The sequence below is a fragment of the Pongo pygmaeus genome, chromosome X, assembly GCF_028885625.2.
Source record: "Pongo pygmaeus isolate AG05252 chromosome X, NHGRI_mPonPyg2-v2.0_pri, whole genome shotgun sequence".
In the NCBI taxonomy this organism is placed as follows: Eukaryota; Metazoa; Chordata; class Mammalia; order Primates; family Hominidae; genus Pongo; species Pongo pygmaeus.
The window spans coordinates 110,854,641-110,871,379 of NC_072396.2; the positions used below are offsets into that span (position 1 = coordinate 110,854,641).

Below are 16,739 nucleotides of genomic sequence, written 5' to 3' on the forward strand. Positions count from 1 at the left end.
GGTAGTTATTAAAGTTATGGATATGAAAAGATTGTTCTTAGTTTTAGATACACCGTATCTACCGTTTGTAAAGCCACTCTCGGTAATTCTGTCCTTTCTTTGGGTGCATGAAAGTTTTGCTTTAAAAAAAGAATCCCTGTTTCCTAATGGTTGTATACTAACTTGAGCTGACTGAGGTTTAATCTTCATTTGCAAGTGACATTATGTTATTTGGAAGTATGCTGTTGGCATCATGCTTTGGCTTTTCGTTTTGTTTTGTTGGCTGCTGCTTCTCTCCACACACCCACCATTTTCTTCTTGCTATCCATAGAGCAGCTGCCTGGAGTGGAGATTTATTGTCATCCCTTGTCTACACATTCTCTATACCTATGTTGTCGAGCTGTGTATCCAGCATCACTTAGATGCCAGGATACTGTTTGTCCCAAGTTGTGCTTTGCCATTCATTTAATGGTGAGAAGCCAGATATAATGTCTCATTTCTTGCAAACATATTAAAAGCTGAACACTATCGTCCATCTCAACATCTCTATAGAGTCAGTGTGATGGGAAACTAAATCTGCCACAATGGTTCCCTGCTGTTGCTCCTGCAGGATGCTGCTCTGCTTATCAGTTCATCATTAAATAGTGAAGTGCTCAGGGCAGCTTTCAGTTTAGTATTGCTGATACAAATATTTGGCAGGGTAGGCCTTTGTGGTAGGATTTGAAGAATTCAAAAAGGCTCCTGGCCCATATATGTCTCCCTCAATGGTCACAGTGCCTGAAATGCATACAAGAGACATTTCACTTGAACTTTCTCTTTTCGGTATAAAGCAACATCCAAATGCGAATGGCACTCTCCAGAGGGAAAACTGTTAAGTCATTATCAGCTATTAATACTTAAGAGTCAGAACGGCATTGGAATCCTTCTTCTGTTCCTAGCTATATGCGTTTTGGCAGGTTGCTGTAATTCTCTCTGGGCCAGTTTTCCCTTCTGTAAAACTAGGGTTAATAATAGATACTTGTGAGGATTAAATGAGATAATGCATGTAAAACATACAGTAAATGCTCAATGAACAGTAGCTGTTATTAGTCTTAGGGAGAGTAGGACTCTGAGGGAATATATTTGGGACTAGTAAATTTGATTTGTCAGATATAAGGTGAAGTCTGGTACAGGAGGACTGCTCAGAGCAAAGGCGCTGGTGGAGTAGTGATATGGCCAGGGAGTAGCATGGAAACTCTTGGGGCCTGGGTTTGGAAGAGGAGGGTGGAAGGAAGAAGAAGGACTGAAACAGGGTCAAACTATACTTACATTAACTTCCAAACAAGAAAAGTGTAGTCTTACTCAGGATGGGATGCTTGGTGAGGTAGTGAGCTCTGACACTGGGAGTGTTCAAGCAGACGCTGGATGCTAGCTACCTGTCAGGAATACTCTAGTTTACCCTAGGGCTCCTTAAACATATATACATGCAGATCCCCTGGGAATCATGTTAAAAGACAGGTTCCAAGTCAGTCGGTCTGGGTGGAACCTGTGATTCCGCATTTCTAACCAGCTCCCTGATGATGCTGATGCTCCTGATCAACAGACCTCATTCTTGGTAGCAAGGCTCTGTTGTAGTTAGAAAATAACTCACAGTGAAATACAGGAATATGGTTGGGGAAAGCCAGTGGGTTACCCAGGCAAGTCTCCATAGAGTGGAAGGACTTTGTTGCAGTCATGATCTACAATCTAGTTCTTAGCTTTGTAAGCCTTGAAATTTGATTGGTAGTATAACCAGAGACTGGGTTTCTGGGGACTGACTCACACTTAACCAAATTCACTAGAGAACAATATATAAGCCAGAATGCCAATTGATTAATTTATAATGAGAAGTACAACTTCCAAGTGGACCAGATACTAGTGTTTGCTAATCAGTACATTATCTCCCTGTAGGCATATTTACATGAGGAGCTAACTGATAATAAGTAGGGTTGCTTGGTGAGGATGAACTCAGAGCAAGGGGAGTTCATAGGATGATTTTAATGACTCACGTTATCAAGCTATGGTAGTCTGATACCTCCATTCCACAATTGTCTAGACCTCCAGAATAGTTCTGGAGATATTGGCCTCCTCACTATTCTCTTTTTCATCAGTCTTGTCCTCATACAATCCATATGATCTCTTTAAGTTCAAATCTGATCATACCATTCATTCGCTCCATTGACTTCAATATAAATTCACAATTTTAAACTCATTATTACAAAATGTTTAAAATACTGTATAAGTAGAAAAAAAGTACAATGAGCACCCATATACCCACCATCTAGATTTATCACTTGTTGTCATTTTGCCATATTTGCCTTATGTATGTGTATACACATGTGCATGCATATTGAGTCCATACTCTTTAATATAATTTTCTGGCCTGGCGCGATGGCTCACGCCTGTAATCCCAGCACTTTGGGAGGCCGAGGCGGGCAGATCATGAGGTCAGGAGTTCAAGACCAGCCTGGCCAACATGGTGAAACCCCGTCTCTACTAAAAATACAAAAATTAGCCGGGCATGGTGGCACGCGCCTGTAATTCCAGCTACTTGGGAGGCTGAGGCAGGAGAATTGCTTAAACCTGGGAGGCAGAGGTTGCAGTGAGCCAAGATCGTGCCATTGCACTACAGCCTGGGCAACAAGAGCAAAACTCTGTCTAAAAAAAAAATATATATATATGTATATATGTATAATTTTCTAAACTTTTCATGTTCTGGCACAAGTTATTTGACTAGCTTCACTGCCCTTGGCTCCCCCTTTGCAATTTTATATCCCAACCATACCAAACTACTGAATGCTAGTTCCCTGAATGTTCTTTGGAATTCTCATATAATATACTCTTGCCTATGCCTGAAAATACTTACTCTCTTTGCTTGGGTCACTCCATTTGTACTTAAAGACTCAGTCACACTCGTCTTGCCCTAGTGCCTTATACTTTTCTCAGTCATAACATGTATTACACTGTACTGTTATTGATAGTTTACCTCTCTGATTGTCTCACTAGACCATGAGCTCATTGAAGGCAAGGGCTGTTTCTTTTGTCTCTCTACACCCCTGTCTCTCCCATGCTTTGCACTTAGTAGGTGTTCAGTGATCAGAAACTCAACTGCCTATCACACAGTTCTACCTGGTTACATCATAGGCACCTCAAAATTGAAAGATCTAAAGTGAACTCATCTCTCCTTCTACCCATTCTATACATTTAAAACCCTCCTCCTGTATTCCCTGATTGAATGTCATCTAATCTTCCAAGTCAAAAACCTCAGAGTAATTTCTAACTCCTCCTTCTCTTTCATCCCCCAAACCAAGTCCTGTTGATTCTACCACCAAAGAACATTCCCATTCTGCCCACTTCTCTTCATGTCCACTACCTGTCTATCCAAGCCACCTTCATCTCTCACCTGTAGCACTGCCAACCATCTTCTGTATGGGCTCCCTGCTGCTATTCTTATTCCCTCCAATCTATTATCCACAGAGGAGGATCTCTAAACTTCAGATCTGATTCTATTACTCCCTGATTAAACCCTGATTATATTACTCCTTGTTTTTGGATAAAGTCTAAACTTCCTAGCTTTACCCAAAGGACTCTCAAGAACTGGCCCCCATGTACCTCTCCAACATGATCTGTTACAACCTTCCCTCTGTTACTTTGGGTTCCAACCATTTTGCATTTACTGGGCCTGTAGTAATTGTAGCTTCCTAACATTTCTTTTTCATATTTCAATGCCTTTCCTTGTGTTGTTTTCTGCCTAGAAAAGTTAACTCTCTCAAACTCAGCCCAGGTCTAACCTCCTCTGGGAAGCTTTTCCTTACTTCCCAGTCTGGGTTAGGTGCTTCTCTGTTATCCACTACTACCCTGTCATATCTCCATCATAGTGCTTACACTATATACATATATCAGTCTATACTGCACTTACCATTTTACTTGTCCTTCTCATCAAAACTAATGTATGAGCTTCTTGATAGGAGAGTTGATGTCTTATTTGATTTTGTACCACAATGCTCAGCCCATGGCTTATGGCAGATGTACAACAAATATTTAAGAAAATAATGAATGGACAAGCATTAATAAATGTCTCTCTGAACTTCATTTTTGTAGCTATAAAATACCTTCTTTCTTCTGAACACATTGTTTCTTCAAAGTACAATATAGTTGGCTGTCATTCAGGTAATATCGATTGAATTTTGAACGCTCTTCACCAGCAAAATCAGACAATTTCTGGAATTGTACTATTTCTCAGAGGTGGTTGGTCCTACCCATTTTTCCCCTAGGTAATTTTTATCTCAGAGATTACCATCACTATTTGGGGGTACCATGCTATTGGTCTCATATACCCACTTTGACCTCTAAAGTCCCTTTCAATACCTAAGAGTATATGTTTCACAAAATTGCCCATTTATTTATGTTCTAGGTGTTGTTTGGTATACGATGTTAATTTTCCTCTAGGTTTCTCTCAAGCCATAAGAGTATCAAGTACAGAATTGTTCCATGCTTAATCTTTGTAAATAACATTGATTAAGTAAATGCGGGGCCAGGGATTGAGGGGAGTAATTGATCAGAAATTTAACAAATGTTGAGCTGCATAAAGTAGACTGTATTTCTTTGAACTGAAAAAGTGGCTAAGACTGAACATCTTGAACATCATTTTCTCTGATATTACCTCAAATTAACAACTTTAATATTATTTTAGAATTGTGTCTCTGAACCTGTTTAATAATTTTAATATTTAACATGTATTTTTTATATTGCTAAGCATTGTTCTAAGTGCTTTATTACATGTATTAACTCATTTAATCATCTGAACACTCTGTGAGGTAGGTGCTATTATTATCCCCCTTTTACAGATGATGAGGAAACTGAGGCACAGGGACGTTCCCCAAGGTCAAAAGTTATTCATAACTATCAGACACCAGGTGTATTAATTCAGCTTAATTCAAGGTTCATTTGTTAACCATCTAGTAAATATAATAGTTGACAAGGTAGACAAAAATTGTATAATTGTATACTTAAGCAAGGATAAATCATAATGTAATAATGCCATGAGTGAATCGCCTAGGCGAGTCAGGCTCCTTTCAGTTAGTGGGAAATGGAGAAAGATTATGTAGTTAAGGTCATGAATAGCGCAGGAACATCTGCTTGGGTAAGTCAGGTTTGTGAAAAATGCAGAAAAAAGGCTTGGTTCTGAGGTGTGTGAAAACAGTCATTCTTTTGTGAGGACTAAGATTAGTTTTAGAAGAGGCATCTGATGCGGTACATTAAACCTAGGGTAATGGTTAAGGAAATACACATGTATGAGGCTTCTTAGGAGCAGGGAAAGAGAAAGGTGCCATTTGAAGTCAGTAAGAAAGGGTAACAACGCGCTTTTCCTGCCCTTCCCCCCTCTAGAGAATCAGTAAATAGCCTGATTCTACTCAAATTCCTTCCCTATCCAAATTCCCTTGACTACAACTCAGACCTTTTGGATTTGCGCTTTTTAGAAGTACTGTACTTCACATTCTGGCACCGTAAGCCCGAAATGTCCTTTAGGCAAATGTTAGGAGGGAAAAATGTATTCTTGCAATTCAAAACCGACTCGAATCCTGCCAGAAAGCTTTATGTTTGCGGACTTTATCGTTCCTCGCCTGTCCGTTTTTTATAAAACGACGCGACACACCTGACCACACAGCCTCAGATCCTATTCTAACATCGTTCCATCCTGTTACCCTTTTAAGAGGCGGATCCCGCAGTGTCCTTTCCTCCCTCCCAGCCACCTCTACCCCCAGTCGGCTGGGCGGAGCTTCACGCTAAAGCCCCAGAGCCCGACGCGGCAGCCGCGGTAGCGGAGAAGACTGGAGCTCCGAGGAGCTGCATCTGCGGCAACCTGTGTGCTGACGCTACGTGCCTCCTGGCTCCGACCTAGCTCGCAGCTCCCCAGTCTCCCTTCATTCCTTCCCCACCTGGCGCGCACCTGCTCAAGACCAGGGTCCTGCCAAGTGCTAGGAGGGCGCGTGCCAGGGGCACTAGGGAACTGCGGAGCGCGCGCGCCATGGGGCCGCCGCTTGGGGCCGGGGTCTCCTGCCGCGGTGGCTGCGGCTCTTCCAGATTGCTGGCATGGTGCTTCCTGCTGGCCCTGAGTCCGCAGGCACCCGGTTCCCGGGGGGCTGAAGCAGTGTGGACCGCGTACCTCAACGTGTCCTGGCGGGTTCCGCACACCGGAGTGAACCGTACGGTGTGGGAGCTGAGCGAGGAGGGCGTGTACGGCCAGGACTCGCCGCTGGAGCCTGTGGCTGGGGTCCTGGTACCGCCCGACGGGCCCGGGGCACTCAACGCCTGTAACCCGCACACGAATTTCACTGTGCCCACGGTTTGGGGAAGCACCGTGCAAGTCTCTTGGTTGGCCCTCATCCAACGCGGCGGGGGCTGCACCTTCGCAGACAAGATCCATCTGGCTTATGAGAGAGGGGCGTCTGGAGCCGTCATCTTTAACTTCCCAGGGACCCGCAATGAGGTCATCCCCATGTCTCACCCGGGTGAGTGCAGCTACTAGATTGCACCCCTCCAGACCTCTGCCATGGCCAGTTTCTCTTATTTTCCTCATTGCCCTCCTCGCCCTATCCCCTTGCTCCCAAGGAAAGTGGATGCCCTTTCTGTCCCCCACGGAGTGGGGCAGGGTCCTTCCCGAGATTCACCAGGGCTGGGTGTTGGGCAAAAAAAATCCTTCATTTGCCTCTCTGGTGGAAAAGGGTAAAACAAACCGGGTGCAGAGGCTGGCAAATCAAGGACTGTTTGAGCTCTTTGCGTTCCCTTGTCCTGGTTTTTCACAAGGGTGTCTAGCCTTGGATTAAGTGGTGGTGGGCATCCGGTCTTAAATGACAGAGGAGAAGATCACCTGGAAATCTCTTCCTCACTCTGCTTTTTAACAACCTCAGACTGGCAGATTTTCCCCTCCTCTCCATGTTTTTCTCTCCATGTTTCCTGGGTATAAAATACTAGATCGTGCTACTGTGCCCTGTTAACCTCATTGCAATTTTGGTGGAAACTTTGCTTAGTTCTTGGGTTCTTCTCTGCCCAGTGGTCTCAAGTCCCAAGTGACTGTTGGTATCAGTGCTTTTGTTTGCTTCTGAAAAATCTGATTTAGGTTATTGAGTTGCAAAACAGGTGACTAACGTTCTTGAAAAAGAAGAGGTTTCTGCATGAGGATAGCGAAGGCCTAGACTTTGGAGAAAAAAATAGTCCAGGTAGTTCTTAAATTCTTGGAGATGGTGTGAGGTTACTATTTTTCCCCCGTCGGTTATCCTTCCAGAAACCTCCCTATTTGTGATTAGGTATCCATACCTTATGTATATAGTTATCCTAGACCCTAAAGGACAAAGGGGAAAAAAATAGAGAAAAAGAAAGAGACACGTGTAATGGCAGTGTATCATAGTTTTTAAGAGCTGGGCCTCAAGTCAGAGCTTGGTTTAAATTCCTGCTCTGTTGCTTACTAGTCCTGTGACCTTGGGCAACTTATTTGAAGTCTTAGAGTCTGGGTTCTCTCATCAGTCAAATGAGAATGAATAATAAGAAAACTTATCCACAAGTTTGCCTTCAGGATAAAATGAAATAATGCCTTAAAGAGTTTAGTGCAGTAAAGCACATCATCCACTCTCAGTAAGGGTTAGCTGATAGGATTAGCCTTCTGGGAGTCACTGGAAGGATGAAGCTGCTTATTTGACTACTGGAGGTTTTCTGTTTTTCTTAAAACCTTATGACTGAACCTGCCTAGAGAGCACTTGTATTGAGTGGCTGGATGGCGTAATGGAAAGAACACTGAATTGGAACTCAGGAGATTTGAGTTCTTTTAGCCCCTTCTTTGCCTCTACCAACTTTGTAACCTTGTACAAGTTACTCACATGTCAAATGATTGTATAGGCAGTGGAGGCCAAGTTAGAAGGGTGTACCGAAACAAAACAAAACTAGATGAACTCTAAGATCCCTTTCAGATCTAAAATGCTATGATTTTTAGATTTTATATTGATTAAAGGAGAAACTGTATCTCTCTTGGCCAATAATTCATTGATTAGAATGAATCAGTAGCTTTTAGAAGTTACTGAAAATCAAGAATAAAGACCTAATAAAGTTTATAGTCTTTATATTTCAGTTGACTGTCTAATAGCAAGGGTTTGACTTTGTCTTCTAATGAGATTCATTTGCATGAATGATTTGTAATTAAAGAGTATTTAATTACAGAGTCCTACTTAGACCATTTTCCTTTTACTTCTGTTAAGGGTATTTATCTGATAGTTTTAGGAGACAATAAAATTAACTTTTGCTGGGCTCCCACTATATGCCAGGCACTCTACATACATGTTACTTATACTTTATTGAGAGGCAATATGGTGTACTAAGAAAAACACAGGCATTTTAGTCAAGATTGGGAATAAAATTCTGGATTTACCACACAATAGCTTTGTGTCCTTGATAGGATTATTTAACTTTACTGAGCCTTGGATACCCCATCTGTAAGATGGAGATAATATTTATGTTGCTGTGATTATTAAGGATTATATATATACTACCCAGCTGATAATAGTCACTGAATGTTATAATAGGTTAATGCTAACAGGATGCAAAAAAATAATGTACAAATGTATGATTGTGCAATTGTCGATTTGAAGACATGAATACACTGGGAATCTAACTATGGCTGTTGTGTTTCAGGATACCATATAGGAATAAAGCCCTAAATATTGATCACCAAATTACACTACATTCAGAAAAGCATTTTGATACTTTAAAAACAATATTATCTGAGATAAAGGCTATACCAAAGTTTGCCATCAAGCTAACTAGACAAAACTAGCAAATTACTTGAGGTAAGGAATCACATTTCTCCTTGAACTCCTGGAAAAACTATTTTTCAATATGGGGGAAAATCACCTTGCATATTATCCACATGTGTTATTGAATATTTGTTTGCAAAGTGTTATATTGTTTACTTTACTCATTCCTCAGAGTAAGCCTAGGGTTTCCTTTTAATCTCTGGTCAAAAACTTATCTTGGATCATAGTGGCAGAGAGATAGGACTGAGATTTAAGTATGGATTAATTCATTATATATTGCTGTGAATTACAAAGGGGCCACCAAATGTGGAAAAGCCTTCTGTATCTTCTTTGTTTACAAAATCTCTCTTCACTCACTCTCATAGGGGCCTGCACTTGAATTGTTTGCCCTTGGTTAGAGTTTGTGCTGAGTGTCTATACTCTCACCTAACTAATTTAGAACAGTTGCTTTAAAATTTTTGTTTAGGAGAAAGAAACTCCACTATATAAGAGCAATCAATTAGGAAAATGAGACTTTTATGTATACCAAAATTTTACAAAAGTTAATTGTAACCTAGCATCAACTCATGCAGTTTATTTCTGTATTTTGTTTGAAGAGTATTCAGAAAATTCTGTTTCACACAGATAAATAATTGCAAATGACAGATGCTTATTGGCAGTTTGGCTTGCAATCTCTGGATATATTTCAATCAAATCAGTGCAGAAACCTGAAAGGAAATTAGGAGAAAATTTTTATTCCAAAGTATAATTACTATTCAAATTTCTTATCTTAAAAATGAAAGTCAGATAAGAAGTGGCCAAATCTTAAAGTAAGCATCAAAACCACCTAAAATGTAAGATTGTCACGAGACACGTTAAGCATGTTCTCACTATTGCGCAACAAACTGTTCTGCTTTCGCCAGGCAGATGGGCCTGAGCTTTGCCTGGTGTCTAATTGAGCACAACCCACAGGTTGAAGAGATATGTATACTTGCTTGTACAGTTTTCCTTGAGTCAACATTGTAGGCATGAATTTATTGAAAGACCAGTGCAGAACTACAACCTTCATAATTCATGAAACATTTACAAGAGCTTGAAACATATGCAAAGGGATGTCAGGAGAAGCATTATTCCTGAGGGCTGTAAAAAAAAAAGTGAATGAACCAAGCAGTTTAATTAATGATTTGGGAGTCTCCAATGGGATACAGTTTGATATATAACACAGTTGCTTGTGTACATTGTTGAAAGATAGTGGAACAGATTAGTTAAGAGGTTGTGCTCTGCCAATTAGTATTTTTTCAATCTTAGGCCAGTTATTTTACTTCTCTAAGTCTCAGTTTTCTCCTATGTAAGGTAGGCATAATAATAAACTTGCCTCCTAAGGTTGCTGGGATTCAATGAGATAATGCAGGTAAAGTGTTTAGCACAGTGTCTGACATATAGGAAGCTATTATTATGTTTTAATCACAGTTAAGATAAATATGTTTTAGAAAATGAAAGTTGAATCCTGTGTTTGTAGAACATAATTGGAAATGAACAGTCTAGAGTACTTCAAAGTCCACATTACCTGAAATTCTAATTTGATCCCTTTAGGTACGGAGGGTAGACTGAATTTTAACAGGAAAAAGATCTTTTGGTCCTCATATGTTTGTTGTACTTTTCTCAAATAACTGCTTCTCCCTCCTGCTACCAATCTTTTTCCGTTCACAGAGGACCTTGGAATAGTATGTTTGTACTACTTAATCACCACCCAATCCCTTCTCAACCCTTTTATATTTAAGTTTTATTCTACTTTTTCTAGAATGTTGGCTTTGAAAATAAATCTTTTTTTAATAGAGAAGTTCAAAAGGGATTGGCCAGTGATGATTAACCAATGTAAAATACTATTCTCAAAGCCATTTTCAGATGTAGCCTTCTTGGTATCTCTGCAGGACTGTATTTGACACTGTTAACTACCTCTTTAAAACTATCCCAAGTAGTGTCTTCCTTCCTTGCCTCTCTTTTGTTTCATTACTATTTTATTAATTCATGCATCTGACACTTCTCACTTGCATCCCAGACTCCTAGTACTCCTCCTCCAGTAAATAGATGCCACATCCTGTTGATTCTGGCACTTTAAACATTCTCACATATGTCTCCTTCTTCCTTGCTTTCAATACCCTGCTTTCAGTTCCTGTGTCTTCTCATGGGAAAAAATACTTAGCCTCTTGATTGGTCTCCTTGCCTCCAGTAGTTTTTTTCCTAGTATGCAGTTCTTCCTCCATGCCATCAGAACACAGCTCTGATCACATATATGCTATTACTTATAGATTTTAGACTACATTTATCAGCATGGCATATAAAACTCCTAGTAATTTGATCCCAAACTACATTCAAAGCTTTATATGCCTCTTCTTTTATGTTGGTCCCTAAACATTCTCTATTCTTTTCCACTAACATTCCTTTGCTTCTGCTATTGCCAACAGACCTGTTTTTCTTGGCTCTGCTGGTCAAAAATTTACACATCCTTCAAAATACAACAAAAATGCCTCCTCATCTTTGAAGCCTTTCTTAATTCTCTCTTTTCCTCTTCCCAGCACAGCCCACACCCAAAACAAAGTATAGTAATCTCTTTTTGTTCCAATAGCACTTCCTCTCTTATAGTATGTTCTGCATTTTGCTGGTAATTATTTGTTTACATATTTTACCTTCTACTGGATTATAATCATTTTAATGTTTTGTTAATCTTTGTAATCTCTATAGAAACCTTTGTACTATACATGCTCTAGAAATGCTTGCTGAATTGCCTTAAACACCCAAGAACTCTAATGCCAGAAGGGTCACAAGATTCACTAGAAAAGTATCTAGTGGATTGGAATTCAATTCATCGAGCATTTATCAAAGATCTGCTGTCTGATAGATACTGTGCTTCTTGCCTGAGTATACAAAATAATTAAGATAAAGTCCCTGCCCTCTTAAGCAATGTACAGTCTGGTAGAAGAAAGAAGAGCATACAGGAATAGAGTGTACACATACTTCAAGATTGCTGGCTAACTTCTATGGTGATTAGCCTGGTTTTATGGATTTTTAATGGCAAAATGCCCTAGGTAACAAGAAAATAATGACAAATGAGTTTTCATATTGAGCTTTCCCTGTGCTGGTTTTTTTTTTTTTTGATCTTTTAAAAACTACACCAGCATTATATTTATGTCTCCAATTAAAATGCTTCCATTGAACATGTTGGTGAATGTGAAATTTCATAAAGTAAAAATCTTTTTTAAAAAAAGGAAAATAGAGTCAGCCCCCTGTATCTATGTCCACATTTATGGATTCAACCAACTGAGGAGCAACAATATTTGGGGGAAAAGAAGCATCTGTACTGAATATGTACAGACCTCATTTTCTTGTCATTATCCCCTAAATGATACAGTATAACAACTATTTACATAGCATTTACATCGTATTAGGTATTATAAATAATCTAGAGATTATTTAAAATATACAGGAAGATGTGCACTGGTTGTATGCACACATTGAACCATTTTATATAAGGAAATTGAGCATCTGTGGATTTTGGTATCATTGGGAGGTCCTGAAACCAATCCCCCATGGATACTGAGGGATGACTATATAGCTTGATCAGTGAATTGTTTTCTAAGCACATAAATAACTTTTCCCCCGTCAGTCCCTGGAAGATATGTGTTTTCAATACAGAATGCCACATTTTAAGTCTGTTCACACTCAAATGGACAGAAAAGAGGAGAGTACTAAAGACATTTTCTAAGTAATTTTCTGATTATAAAATTAACTGTTATAGAAAACTTGAAAAATACAGAAAAGTGTAAAACTAAAATACCCATAATTTTACAACACAGATGACACCATTAATATTCCTTCTTACCTTGACTTCTGTACGTAGGCATAACTTTGTATTCTACTTTTATAATAGTTAATTTTTTATAAATATTAATGTAGTATTAATAAAATACAGAAAAAAATGAAAAAAGATATACAAATCTGTTTTAGCATTTTTTTTGGGGGGGGGGGTTAGTCATTTTATTCTTTTTTTTATTTATTTATTTTGAGACAGAGTCTCGCTTTGTCTCCCAGGCTGGAGTACCATGGCGTGATCTCAGCTCACTGAAACCTCCTCTTCCCGGGTTCAAGTGATTCTCATGCCTCAGCCTCTCAAGTAGCTGGGATTACAGGCCTGTGCTAACATACCTGGCTAATTGTTGTAGTTTTAGCAGAGACAGGGTTTCACCATGTTGGCCAGGCTGGTCTCTAACGCCTGACCTCAAGTGATCTGCCTGCTTTAGCCTCCCAAAGTGCTGGAATTACAGGCGTGAGCCACCGCGCCCAGCGTATCATTTTATTCTTTTGCTCTGTATATAGATATATTATTTAAAGAATTACATACTATATATACTAGTTTTCTATACTGCTTTCTATTGTAAGAATTTCTCCATGTATCTAGAAATAGAAGATGGTCCTCTTGTAGTTGAAGGTTGTGGTCATTGACTGAGAGTTGGGGATTGAGCCTCTCTTTCTTTAGCTACCAGAAAGGAAGTGCAAAAATGGAGATGGGGAGGGTTGTGAATTGGGGCATTTAAATAAAAAATATGCTCCACCGAGGTTTACATTGAAATATACTTACTAGCCATAAACATGGTCTGATCTAACCCATATGCATTGCCTATTGTGGCCTTGGTATTTCTTAGGATTTGATCACCACTTGTGCTTCAGTTCATTTTCTTCCCCAATATTCCCATAGGTAATGCCTTTTTCTTTTTCTTTTTTTTTATGTCTTCTTCACAATTGAGGTTTGCACCTGGTTTCCCCTGTTGCTTTTAAGTAGCTTTTCTATTATAATGATGGCTACTGAACTATAAACTGTTGTTGGTGTTTACCCCAAAGTTTATTTGATAAGGCACCATAGGTATTTCCTGGGGATAAATAATTTTTGTATATATAAGTTCTATCGAAGTATAATATACATCCCAAAAAGGTACATAAATCATTGATTTATAGCTCAGCGAAATTTCACAATTGAGCACACCTGTGTGACCAGTGCCCCGCTCAAGAAATAAAATAGTACCAAACTCCAGAAGAGCACCTCACACTCCAATATGAAGAATTTTTATGTAGCACAATTATCAACTTTGTTTCCTGAGGGAATGATGTCTTGCAGCGTGTGGTAGGAGCCCAGTCACCCACAGAAATATTCTCCTCTTCACTGCATTGGAGTTATTTTATGGTGGTGATCCTCAGCTACATACCGTAGGGAGTTATTACCAAGCACAGAGTACATGCACCTTTCCAAGCCAGTTCAGAATTGCCACACTTTACTGTACACCACCACCTTGGAGCCCTATGGGCAAAGTGGAACACAAGGGCTCTTTGTTATGTTATTTCCTGTTCTGTCCTTTTCTTTTTCAGCTGTGTGTATGTCCTTCTATGCACCATGGCATGTAGTTGCTGCTTGAATTTACCGATAGTCTTAGTGCAATATTGATTTGTTTCTTAAGGAAAGTTTGGTGATTCATGCTGACCTCTGGGAAACTGGACTTGATGAAGGTTGTTAGCTCCAGAATCTGCTCATGAATTACTTGCTTTTAATACTTGAATGACCAGGTTAGGTACAAATCAGTAATTCTGAGTTAACCCTATTCATTTTGACCTTTTTTGAAAGAAGATAGTCCTTGAACTCAATAATTGATATATGTTTCTCTTTAGATGTTAACTTGTCATTTCAGACAAAATGTTGAAATAGCTTAGTTAAATACTACCTGCAACTAAAAGCATCTTAGCTTTTAAAAAGAAAATACACCATAATGTTAATATTGTTGGTGAAATTATGGGAGAAAGTATTTGTTCTCTTCATTATTATTTTTCTATATTTTCTGACTTTCTTATAACGAATGTTTTACTTTTATAATCAGAAAAATTCGTAATTTTAAAGAACCCAAAATACTCCAAAATTATTGATAGATCCTAAAGAAAGGATTACTAATGTGACTATAGTGACAACAGGAACAAAGCATATCTGCTCATAGAAATGATTTACAAACTATTATGAGAATTTAAGAATTGCTTTGGCCTTTTGAATATAGCTATCTAATCCATATGATAGTTGGTGTTACCTTTTATTGTTAACACTGGTTTCTTCATGTGCCTTGACGACTAAAAGAATTTTCAGGACTGACTTTGCCTATTTTAATATGGAATCTTTCTCTTCTCTTTACCCATTGTATCACTAGCTTTTTTTTTAACCTCCCCCCAACACACACATACATAAAAAATGCACATTCCATGCCTTTCTTTGCATTTTTGTTTTTTTTTCCCATAAGAGGCCTGCTTACCCTCATTAGCCCCCTTCAGTATCCATTCTACTGTTAAGATTAGTGCTAATAGCTCAATATGAAGAATTCAATATATTGGTAATTTTCATCCATGAGACACTGACTTCATCTGATGGTGATAGATTTTGTCATTCTAGAAAACAGGAGGAAATTGTATTAGATTAAGGGCAGAAGGGAATCGTGATATTCTTATTTTACACTTTGTTAATGATAGAACACACAAGCTCATTTAAATTGAGTTACTTGTTTTTAAAATGAGCATTTCCCTTGGGATTTTATTCAGCTATATAAAATTCCACTAGTTGGTGGTTTATACAAGAAACTGTCAAATTCCAAGGTTGTTTTGGTACCACTTATTTTCCTCTTAGAATGTATTTTGTGTCATACTTTTCTACCCTCTTCCTCTGTCTTTCATAACATGATTAATTTTACCTTAGATAATCTTACAAATACATACACACCCCTCTTAGAGCTTCTTTTTCCTTTTCAAAAATTTTTTGCTTCCTTCTATGTGATTCCACTTCTTTTGATGTAGTAGTAAACATTATAGCAAACCAGTACTCTCAAAATCTAATGACCTTGAAGGTGTCCATAACTTACTCCCATAAATTCTATAAAAACCACCCGTTAACCATGTAATCCTCCTGATTAAATACACATTTCCTTCATGTACCAGTATTCATGATAAATTTGATGTGCCTTTGTTTGTTTTACTTTAGATATTGCAGTGATACTGTTTTCTGAGAAGTTTTATTACAAATATGGGTTAAATAATAATTTAAATTTGCTTTGCAGTTTTTGGTCTTCAAAGCACTTTCATATGTAATAATCTTTGAGCTCATTTGAGAACCCAGTGTTTAGCAGCATTACTATGGGAAAATATGTTGTCTCTACTTCCAAAGAACTGGTTTACAAATGAACTTTTAAAACGTAACCTATTAGTGTTTCTATTGTGGCTGTTCATTATGATAGCCCCATCGAGTATGGATTATTATATTATTCCCAACCATGCTGGTTTAGGGAGTTTTAATTCAGTTTCTTTGTCATGTTGACCAAAGTTCTGTCTCACCTTTTCCATGTACTTCACCTTAAAGACTACATTTTGTTTTCTTAATCTTTGAGGATCTCAGATGTTGGCTTATCTTAAGAGCATTTGTAATGTCCCTAAAAGTCTTAAGAATGTATCTTGATTTATGGCTTAGTTAGCCATCAATAGATTTTCAAGTACAGTTGTCCATTGGTATCTGTGGAGGATTGGTTCCATGACCTCCCGCATATACTAAAATCCACAGATGCTCAAGTCCCTGATATAAAATGGCATAGTATTTGTATATAATATATGCACCTCCTCCTATGTGCTTTAAATCATCTCTAAAATACTTGTAATACCTAATACAATGTAAATGCTATGCAAATAGTTGTTAATAGCATTGTTTAGGGAATAATGACAAGAGAAGAAAGTCTGTACATGTTCAATACAGGCACTTTTTTTCCCAAATATTTTTGATCCTTGGTTAGTTGACTCCATGGATGCAGAACTCATGGATATGGAGGGCTGACTATACATCTCTTATCTTCGAAGATTTCAACAGTCACTTGGATGAAAGCTAGAAAAAAT

The 16,739-nt window shown here is 38.6% G+C and overlaps 1 protein-coding gene across 2 annotated transcripts in view; it reads left to right on the top strand.

Annotated features, from left to right (window-relative positions):
* Positions 1–16,739, top strand: part of RNF128 (ring finger protein 128) — a 106,017-nt gene that overhangs the window by 29,121 nt on the left and 60,157 nt on the right. Inside the window, exon 1 of one of the 2 annotated variants that reach the window (XM_054473128.2) lies at positions 5,788–6,509. The exons of the other annotated variant lie outside the window; for it this stretch is intronic. Coding sequence (XP_054329103.1) covers positions 6,026–6,509 — 484 coding nt within the window. The 5' untranslated portion in view covers positions 5,788–6,025. Of the gene's footprint in view, positions 1–5,787; positions 6,510–16,739 lie in introns of those variants that run through there. 2 annotated transcript variants of the gene reach the window in all.